This window comes from Tupaia chinensis, unplaced genomic scaffold, assembly GCF_000334495.1.
Source record: "Tupaia chinensis unplaced genomic scaffold, TupChi_1.0 Scaffold000184_1, whole genome shotgun sequence".
In the NCBI taxonomy this organism is placed as follows: domain Eukaryota; kingdom Metazoa; phylum Chordata; class Mammalia; order Scandentia; family Tupaiidae; genus Tupaia; species Tupaia belangeri.
Window position 1 is genome coordinate 5320674 of NW_006159659.1, and position 11142 is coordinate 5331815.

The following is an 11142-nucleotide window of genomic DNA, read 5'->3' on the forward strand; positions in this document are numbered from 1 at the left end:
TGTCTCTCTGTCTCTGTCTGTCTGGCGAGTGCACGCGCCCTAAAGCGAAAAACCCCCCCAAAAAAAAAAAAAAAAAAAGGAATTCTATCCAATTTAATTTATAAGAAGAGTGCTCATACAGATGAAATGTTTTGAAAGTTCACATGAGTTAAGTAAATAAGGTGGCTTCAGATAAGAGAAAATGTAGTTTAATAAATGAAGATTTTTTTTTTTTTGAGAGGTTTTTGCTACAGGGCGTGTGCACTCGCCAGAGAGACAGAGAGAGAGACAGAGAGATAGAAAGTGAAAAATCACCCCTCAGGGGGGATGGCCATGCCACAATCCCTTCTCCTCCATTGTCCTCTCAGGATCTTGGGCACACATGCACACAAACCCAGCGTGAGTTTAAGCCACCAGGTCCAGGACTTGAACCGCAGTCAACTACATGGGAGTTCAGCGACATAGCCATTATGCTAACTGCTGGTCCCAGTAAATGAAGATCTTCACAGTTTCCAACATACAGTTTGTCCAGGACTTATTGATCGGGCAACATCATATCTGTCTCCATAGAGCTGGTTTAATAAAACAGGAGTAATTAGAGGTTATGTGTTGTGTTATATATTGCATGATGAATATCTGACCAACAGAAAAAAATAGTTTAATGACTGGCCTTCTCTGATATCTTATTTCTCACAGATTATCAGGACATAATGGTTGAAGAAAAGTTTTCAGTGCTGTTAGATAAGACTGATTTTTCTTTTTCTTTTTAGTTAATTAATTTTACATTCATTCACTGGGCATAGTCACAGCATACAAAATGTGATTTCCCATCCAGAATATACTGCATAGTGACTTCATTATAAATGTTATGGTTGATAATTTTCCATTTCTAGTTTCACAAATATACACGTATATATATTTTCCCCCCTATTTCTCACCCTCTACCATTTCCCATTCTTCTATCTCTGGTGTCTTCAGTTACTTTCCATTCTTTTTTTCCCCCCACATTTTATTGATTGACAGATTATCTTAAATAATCTACTTTTAATAGCAAGGTCAATTGATATATACATATTTGTGAATACATGTATGACTTTAGGCATGAAACTCTGAGTAGAATGAATATACTATAAAGTAGCACCTACCTGATGCTATATAGCTTACTGCGGTCATTAAATAGGTATTTTGAATATATGTTTTAATTTCAAGAAAAACAGTTTTAACTTTAATCAATCAAAATCAAAGAAATGCTAAGAAAGCTTTGCTTAAAACTTAAAGCCAGGAAACTGATTAGGATTCTTTTCAAATACTAGGTACATGAACCTATCGGCCACTTAAGCCAAGACAAAAATCCTTAGATCCGAAAACAAAGCCTAGAAGAAAAGCAGCAATGCTTTAGTCAAAAGTCATAAGATTCTATTTTACCAGTTCAGTCTCATGTACTTAATCTGTCTTCTGTTGTGGTCCGAGCTTACCAATTAAATTCTGGGATATAACATTCAACTTCAGACTTGTCACTGCCATTAAGTTGACCATTTCTTTATTTTAGTTTTTTTTTAGTTTTTTTTTTTAGTTTTTTTGGAGAGGTTTTTGCTATAGGGTGTGTGCGGTCGCCAGACAGACAGAGACAGAGAGACAGAAAGCAAGAAATCACACCCCCCCCCGCCCCCAGGGGGAGATGGCCACGCTGCAGTCCCTTCTCCTCCATTCTCCTCTCGGGATCTTGGGCACGCACACACACGTCCAACGTGAGTTTCAAGCCACCAGGTCCTGGATGCCTGGACGCAAACCACGGTCAACTACATGGGAATCCAGCGACATAGCCATTACGCTAACTGCTGGTCCCTTTTGGTTGTTTTTCAACTCTTATTTCCGTGTGTCCATATTTAGTTCTCCTGGTATAGCACTCCCTTCAGAACTTCTTAGAGAGCTGGTCTAGTGTTGGTTTTGTTTATCTGAGAATGCCCTTGTCTTTTCTTCCCATATGAAGGAGAACCTTGCTGGGGCAGTATTCTTAGTTGATATTGCTTTTCCTTTAACACTTTGAATATATTTTCCCATTCTTTCCTTGCTTGCATTGTTTCTGATGAGAGGTCCACTGTGAGCCTGATGGAATATCCTTTGTAAGTAACTTGATGTTTCTCTCTCACCAATCTTAGTATCTTGTCTTTGTGGTTTTGGTCAATCTGGCTATAATGTGTCTTAGAGAAGATCTTCTTGGGTTGATTCTATTTGGGATCCTTTGTATTTCTTGAGTCTGGATCTTTGAATGCCTCTCTTGGTTTGGAAAGTTTTCTTCCAGGATTTTATGGAATAGATTATCAATGCTCTTATGAGTCTCTTTGCCTTCTGAGATGCCAGTTATCTGGATGTTTGGACATTTGATGGTGTCTCATATTTCTTATGTATTATTCTAATTTTTTTTACCATTTTCTTGGCCTTCATGGTAGAGTTTTCTAGGCCAGTGATTCTATCTTCTACATCTGAGATTTAATTTTTTTGTATTATCTAGTCTGCTTTTAACACTTTCAAGGGAGTTTTTGACTTCCTGTATTATAGCCTTCATCTCTAACAGTTCTATTCTATCTGATTCTTTTTTTTATGGTGAATTTTTTTCTTTCAGATCTTGCAAGAACTTCCTCACCTCCTGGAACTCATTGGCTCCTTTCTCCTGCCTCTTCTGGAGTTCCTTGTCTCTCTTCTCTTCCATCTCTGTTAGCTTTGTCATTATGAATATTCTAAATTATTTGTCTGACATTTCTGTGAGTTCTATTGTACTATCTGAGGAGGAAGAGGAGTTATTCTTTTCCCTTAGAGGAGAAATATTTTTTTGCTTTCTCATATTTCTTGTGACTCTGCTGTGATCTTAGTCATTTGATGGATTGTGTTTCTTCCTAAATTTTGAAGTTCAATCTGAGCATTTAGAGCCAATCTGCAGTCTGTCATCCATTCTATTGTTCACTCTTTGTGCATTAGATTCAGTGGGAATAGAGGACTATTCTAACCCTAATGGTATTCTGATGTTTGGATACTGTTCACTTTGACCTGTCTAGATGTGTTGGCTGGGCAGCCAAGGAATGAAGTTAAAGGAAAAAGGGAAAGAATTAGAGAAAAGGAAAGAAGAAAAAAAGAAAAGAAAAAGGAAGAAAGGAAAAAAAAAGACATTAAAATTTATATTTTAATTTTAAAAGAGAAAAAAATGAAAACTGCACTCTGCACGGAAAGCAGTATTTCACAGCTCAAGTTCAGTAGCCTCTCAGGTTGGGCCTGGGTTTATGCCTTTTCTAAATGGGAGGGGGGAAGGCACAAATTAGCACAATAAAGGAGAGGCTTGAAAGCCCAGAGAATACTTTACCTTAAAAAAAATGTTTTTTTTTTCCCTGTGTCTTCTTAAATTAGAAGACACAGGGAGAGACACAGAGAGACGGAGACTGAAAGACGAAGAGAAGGATACACAGGTAGCCCTACCCTCTAGAAATGAACCTAGAGCGAGAAGTCTCAGCAGAATATCTTCATTTTTAGTCCCTGAAAGCAGTATTTCACAACTCAAGTTCAGTAGCCATCTCAGGATTCCAGAAAACATTTTCAAGGGACTACACTTCCTATTTTACAATTAATTGATGAGTAAATGGTTCACTGTACATTTATAGAAACTTATTTTGTTTATCTTTTAAAGAAAAATTTGTTATAGCTAGTGGAAGCTAAGGATGGCTAAATTTGGTTTATACTGATAGACATCCACCTGTCTCTTATACTGTAATAAAATTACAGTTACTGTTTAACAGCCTCTTCATTAGAATAACGTACATGATACAGTAACTACAGGAAGATGGTGAAAACATAGTTTCAGATCATTCATTTCCCTATCTCCCTATAGATTTAGAAACGTTCCCTTCACTTTACACTCTATACTGACCACATGTTTATAATTACGTATGTCGGTCTTTAAGAGTTCAGGTAGGCAGCCAGCAGGTGATATAGTAGTTAAGGTGCTGGACTCCTACATAGTTGACCATGGTTCAGGTCCCAGATCCGTTGGCTTGAAACTCAAACTGGGCGCATGTGTCCTAAATCCTGAGAGGAGAATGGAGAAGAGATTGTGGCATGACCATCCTGCCTGAATGGTGATTTCTCACTTGCTCTCTGTCTGTGTTTCTGATGAGTGCATGTGCCCTATAGCAAAAATCTCTCTGAAAAAATAAATAAAAAGAGTTCAGGTAGAATACCAGTTACCAGCAGCTTTTTTTTTTTCTTTTTTGTCTAGTCTGCCATGAGAGTTGTCTATTCTGTTACACCCATTAGAGCTTTAAAAAGAAGTTCTTTGTAATGAAACATCTTAAATTTTTAGTTTCTTAACTGGAATCCCTGTCTTGTGACAAGGGGGGAGTATGTGGTGTGATCATGTCTGCATGAGAAATGTATGCTCTTTTAGCCTTCAGCCTCATGAAACATGCAGCTGTGGCTTTGGAGCGCTTTGCTGGGTTACCCTTCCTTACTTCCTGGTTAGTCATAATGAATGATGTTAAATTCTCAGGGGTTCAGTGATGGTAGGAGACACAAGCCTATCGAGTGTGCTTTGTCCTTCTTTTAGTTATGTTGTCCAAAGCCCTAGTTCATTTTTTGACTCTTGTCCATTGCAGTTAATTAATGATTTAAAAAATATATATTTCTACCCTTGCTAATAACTTGGGAAACTCAAAATTTATAATTTTCTCTCCCCCCTCCTGATAGGTGCTGGATAGTTTACTAGTCCAGTATGGAGTGGTGGAGAGCTGTGAGCAAGGTACACGTCTTCTGAATTGCTTTCAAATTTGTAAAAGGAAGGAAATAGAAAGAAACTAACTTTTATTCTCTTCCTTTTTCTCTTCCTCCAGTGAACACTGACTCGGAAACTGCAGTGGTAAATGTAACCTATTCCAGTAAGGACCAAGCTAGACAGTAAGCAGTTTGAACCTTTCTATCTATTGGTACCAACTAGGTTAAGTCCAGTAAATTACATTACTGTGAATGGCTCGATTGGAAAAGGGATGGTGGTAGCAGAAAGAAACTATTTTGTACAGTTTGCCCCATAGTTGTGTTTCTTTTTAAATTTGACCATCTCTCAGTCGGCATTGGTAAAGGTTCTGTTACATTTTCAGTCCATATTTAATGCCAGAAATAGCTGATCTGCAATAGCATGGAGCTAAATTGCATCCTGGTGGTCTGGGTATTGTTGCCAAATTACAGAAAGTCTTTTTTTTCCCCTCTTACAGTATGACCCATATAATATTATTGCTCTTTTATCCAAAGCTGGTAAGTTGATTCTGCATTACACAGTTAATAGGAGGATTCTGTGTTAAGTTTTTTGCTCACTGATTTCTTTGATGATTACCATTGTCATTTAGGAGTGCAGACTTTGGATCAATGCAATTTGCTTTTAGATTTATGGGAAAAATATATTTTAATGCAAGTGACAGGCAGAACTTCACAGATCAAATAATTTACCCTAGAAAAGACAATTATGTAGGCTTTAGATGACTAAGGAACTGACTGAAATACTAGAGAGAGAAAACGGGGACCTTACAAATACTGCTTCTGACAAATCTACTCTGCACATGAATGTGGAAGAATACAGTAGTGCCTGGCACCACAGCGCTGAGTGCCAGCCAACTATGGAAGTCTCAGTCTCGACTCCCTCAAATACAGTGCAGGCAGGAGCAGACTCTGTCCTCGGAGAGGGAAAGGTGAAAGAATGGGCCATACTGGGTGCCACAGAGCGCTGAAGGGGAAGAGTGAAGTGAGCGGCAAGGTAGGAATTAAGCTAGGTTAGCAGAGACAGTTCCTCCTCATGGAGGGACTGCAAAAGAAAAGAGAAGACTGGATAGGAGATGAAAATTTGTGTGATACAAATGGAACTTCAATTTTAAAATTGTAATATCACATGGTTCAAAGTGTAAAAGGCCTAAAGATGTGCATGGTGCAAATCATCCCGTCAGTATTGTTCTCCAGTTACTTCATCCACACAGAAGAGAAATATATGTGCACATTTCTCTTTTTATACAACTGATAACATAACGTTTGCATGTTTTGTATATATGAATATTTTTATAGTTGCATGGAATTCGATTGTATGGATATGGAAAGACTAATTAATTTAGTTAGGCCCAAACTGGATATTTAGGTTGTTTCCTGTCTCTTGCATTAATGAGCAATGCTGTAGTGAATTCCTTTTTGCATATGTCACTTGGCGTGTGTGAGAGAGTTTGTCTGTTGGATAAATTCCTGGAAGTAGAATTGCATTTTAAATTTTGTTCTCCTTTGTAGAACTTGGACAAGGTTAAATTCCCATCAGTACTGTGTGAGAGTCTGTTTCTCCATATACTCCTCAGCACAATGCTTTATTAAATTTTGCCAATTTAGTCAGTGAAGGTGGTATCTCAGCCCGTAAATTCTCATTTTTCTTAGAAGTGAGACTGAAGGATTTTGTCTCCTTTTTTGAGAGAGAGATATTTTTGCTATAAGGTTCATACGTTCGCTGGAGAAACAGACAGAAAGCAAGAAATCTCCTCCCATGGGGATGGGTACACCACGGTTCCCTCTCTTCCATTCTGTTGTGGGATTTGGGGCATATACACACATCTGGCATGAGTTTCAAGCTGCCAGGTCTGGGACTCGAACCACAGTCGTTCATGTGAGTCCAGTACCTTAACCATGATGCCACCTGCTGGTCTGTGAAATATGTTTGAAGACATTCTTCTATTTCTTTCTTCAGTTTGTATTCTTTGTTCATTTTTTAAAAAACTTAACAGTTTATGTTTGAGGTATTGAGTGTTATAAAAATTTCAGTGTGAATTATAAAACAAATAATATTTTTAAAACAAATTTTGTTTTTTAACCATATCTTGTAAGAAGAACTCTCAGTAGATTGAGGAATAAAATAAAAGGACAGCAAGAAAGCAGAGGCTACATTTGTCTTAGATGGTTTACTCTTTACAAAGATCTATACTGAGTGTCTGGAAAAAGCCAAGTCCCTGGTGGATAGAAAGTAAGGAGAATGATAAGATAAATACAAGGATACAGAGAGATTGCCAGAGGTCTGTTCTAATTGCCTTATTTGAAAACTTCTGTGAAGCTAGCTAAACAGCAAAGATGCTTAATTTATTTAGTTGAATGGGAAATTATATATGGGGGTCTTCCAAAATTCATGGGACATGTATGTTCTGAAAAAAACTATGTATGAATTTCAGTTTTCTTTTTGCACAAGAATAAACTTATGCTTTATTTCATTTTCTCATAACTCAAAGTCCCCTTGTATATTAGAGACATAATCTACATAGCTTTGTAAAAGGTGTAAGATGGAGTTTAATAGGAGAAAAAAATTAATGTTTAGATCTTCTCTAGTTTAAAAAGAAAAAGGTATCCTAGAATACAAACAAAGAGAGGGTAGACTGGCTAGTAAGGCTGAATAACTGTTGACAATAATTTTTTTCCAAGTCTTTCTATAGGTGTGCGCACTCCCTGGAGAGAGAATGAGAGATCATCCCCCCCATACACTTCCTGGGGAAGGGTCGTGGCTATACTGCAATCCCTTCTACTCAGGATTTTTGGGCATGTACTGTTTTCAAGTTGCCAGATCAGGGACTCAAATCATGAGTTTGGCCATGTGGGGATCCAACTTCCTTAACCACCACATCATCTACTGGCCTTGTTAAAAATAATGTGGGGACCAGCACATGGTGTAATGGTTATGTCACTGGACTCCCACATAGTCAGCCACTGTTTGAGTCCTAGACCCAGCAGCAGCAACTGAAAACTCAAGCTGGGCACATGTATGTGGGTACCCAAAATATCGAGAAGAGAATGAAGGAGGAAGGAACTGAGGCATGGCCATCTCCCCGGGAGGTGATTTCTTACTTCTATTTCTGTCGAGTGCACATACCCTATAGCAAAAATCTCTTTTTAAAAAAGAAAGAAAGAAAGAAAAAGAAAATAATTTTAATGTGACAGCAAGCTGAATGTGGAGACATTGTTGCTCTAACAATTCTCAATAGTGGTTGTTACAGATTGGCAGGGTCCTGTTACTCCCAAAGAGAGGGGGGGAAAAGTAATTTAGGTTACTTAGGTAATTAGATTACCTAAACAAATAAATTAGGCATTTCATTAAGGAAGTGGTCATTCTAGCCCTTATTATAATAGTTAATCAGTTAGCAATGATTGAGCACTAACTATTGACCAGAAATGGTCAATGAATAAACACACAGTCCCTGCCCTGAAGAATATGCTTCCCAGTGATGAAAGCAAAGTATATGGAGAGAGACCACCTAATTTTACTTTCTGATCAAGTCAAGTTGCCTTCTAAGAATAGTGTATCCCTCCCAACCGCCACCAAATTCCAAATTTGAAAGAGAATTAGGAAGCAATGTAGATAAAGTTAGGTGTGTACATTCCCTGGAGAGAAAAGAGAAAGTGAGAGATCACACACTCCCCCCACCACCAACACTCCTCGGGCATGGCCATACTGCAATCCCTTCTCTGGATCTAAAGAAGTGACTTGAAATGGAGAGGGCTGGTCCATCTACGATGTGTCCACTGAGCCCAGCAAGCCTGCTCTGTGGCCTCTCTAGCATGACAGCCTGTTGCCTAAACCAAGATGGTGTCATTTCTTTCTGTCTTCCTTGACAGGTCACCAAAGCTCACTTTTTTTTGGGGGGGGGTGGGGGGGAGAAGTTTTTGCTATAGGGGACATGCATTCACCCAGAAGACAGAGGGCGAGAGAGAGACAGAAAGCGAGAAATCATCCCCTAGGGGGGATGGCCGCACCGCAGTTCCTTCTCCTCCATTGTCCTCTTGGGATCTTGGGCACGCACACACACGCGCCCGGCTTGAGTTTAATCCACTGGGTCTGGGACTTGAAATGCTGTCAACTACATAGGAATTCAGCGACAGCCATTACGCTAACTGCTGGTCCCAAGCTTAAATCTTCAGGTAGTCCTCAGTTGATTCTTTTCTCTTGTTAGCATCTGCTACTTGGAAGTTTGTATCTGGGATGTAAAGATGTGAATTGAGCTTAAAGGGTCAGAGTTCAACTTCAAATTCTCCAATTGCTTAGAAAAGTCAGTACTAATACTTTTCTAGGTACAGCTTTGATCAAGAAATCTGCCATGGTCTGGACGTAGTTGGCGTAATGGCTGTCACTGGATTCCCACGTAGTCAACCGCAGTTCGAGTCCTGGACCCAGTGGCTTAAACTCACGCTGGCACATGTGCGTGTGTGCCCAAGATCTCAAGAGGAGAATGGAGGAGAGAAGGCATGTTTTGCTTTCTGTCTCTCTGATTCTTTCTTTCTGGCAAGCGAACATGCCCTATAGCAAAATACCTCTCCAAAAAAAGAAAAGAAAAGAAATCTATCATGGTTTACCTTGCATGTATATACAGTGGAAATAATTATAGTCCTTAGCCTCCGAAGCTGTTCATAATGCCTCCAAACTGTGATGATGATGATGTGATAATGCCTAGAAGATAGTAAGAGTTGAAGAGTTAGCCACTATTAGGATTTTTTTTCTAGTAAGTTTTGTTGTTGCTGTGAATTTATTTCAGATGATGACTGGCCGCTTATGCTGAGGAGTTAGGGACCTAGTTTAAATGTATTGGTACTTACTTCTTTTGTTATTTAAAGCTCTATGAATGACACTTTTAAGAGAAGTCAATAAATATGGTTATCTTTAAGATAGGACTTACCTTGGAATTTCCTGCCACCTTGTGGCTAAGAAGAATTAAAGGCTAATAGCATACATATTATAGGAAATACCTACATTTGTTTTAAACCTAAGTCTCAAATTACTGGGTTGTCAGGAAAGTCATGATGCATTTTTTGCTTATAAAAACATAGAAAAATCCATAATGGCTTTTCCAATGAACTGATACTATACTAAATTTTGAATATAATGACATTAATAAAAGTTTTAAAATATGTTAAAAATAAAACTGTAGGCGCTAGCAGATGGCATAGGAATTATGTCGCTGGACTCCCACATGGCTGACCACATTTTGAGTCCTGGGCCCAGTGGCTTGAAAATCATGTTCTGTGTGCATATGTGCATGTCTGAGATCCCGGGAGGAGAAGGGATTGTGGTGTGGCCATCCCTCTGGAGGGTAATTTTCTCACTTTTCTTCTCACTGTCTTTGACTCTGTCTCTCTCTAGCAAGGCAAAAAAAAAAAACCTCTTAAATAACAACAAAGTACGTAGAACCGTGGGTTTACTAAATGTACTTCTTCAGAGCAAGAACAGCTCATGTCTGGCTCATCTACTTCCTTCCTTCTCCCAGGGATGCTGAGATTAAAACCATCACTGACAGGACTGACCTCATAGCCTGGTGGTTAAAGGAGTTAGCTCCCACATGGTCAAATATGGTTCGAGCTCCAGCACCAATCCCAGCTTGAGAAACCCACTGGGCACAAGTGCATGTGTGCCACAAATCCCAAAGGGATGAAGAAATAGTCATGGCCATTTGGGGGTGCTTTCCTATACACCCTCTGATGATTTGAAAAAAAAAAAATACATGCAGAGGACCAGCAGATAGCATAGTGCTTATTACATCACTGGACTCCCTCATGACTGGTTCCCGGACCTGGCGGCTTGAAAATCACTCTGGGGATGTGTGTGTGCTCCCAAGATCAGGGATGAGGGAGTATGAAGGAGAAAGGATTGCAGTGTGGGAGTTGATTTCTCACTTTCCCTCTCATTGTGTCTATTTCTCTCTGGCGAGTGTGAGGCAAAAACCTCTCAAAAAAGAAAAAAAAAAGTGCTGACAGACATTTCTCATTGGAGGATTTGACCTGTGCAACAAAGAACTGCTTAGAATGTGTGTAGGAACTTCCTTTTGTTTAGGATTCTTATTTCTGATACTGGTTTTTGTTAAGTAGCAGGAATTTTTTTAATTTTTTATAGAGGTTTTTGCTACAGGGCATGTACACTCGCCAGAAAGACAGAGAGACAGAAAGCGAGAAATCACCCCCCCCGGGGGGATGACCATGCCACAATCCCTTCTCCTCCATTCTCCTCTCGGGATCATGGGCATGCACTCACACGCGCCCGGTATGAGTTTAAGCTGCTGGGTCCAGGACTTGAACCGTGGTCGGCTACATGGGAGTCCAGCAACACAGCCATTATGCCAACTGCTGGTC

General features: G+C 39.3%; 1 protein-coding gene across 1 annotated transcript in view; it reads left to right on the top strand.

Moving 5' to 3' along the window:
• Positions 1-11142, top strand: part of IGF2BP3 (insulin like growth factor 2 mRNA binding protein 3) — a gene marked incomplete at its 5' end in the record, with an annotated part of 185449 nt that overhangs the window by 125725 nt on the left and 48582 nt on the right. The window contains 2 exons of the mRNA XM_014587132.2: positions 4711-4762; positions 4854-4917. Of these exons, the coding sequence (XP_014442618.1) occupies positions 4711-4762; positions 4854-4917 (116 nt within the window). The remainder of the gene's footprint in view (positions 1-4710; positions 4763-4853; positions 4918-11142) is intronic.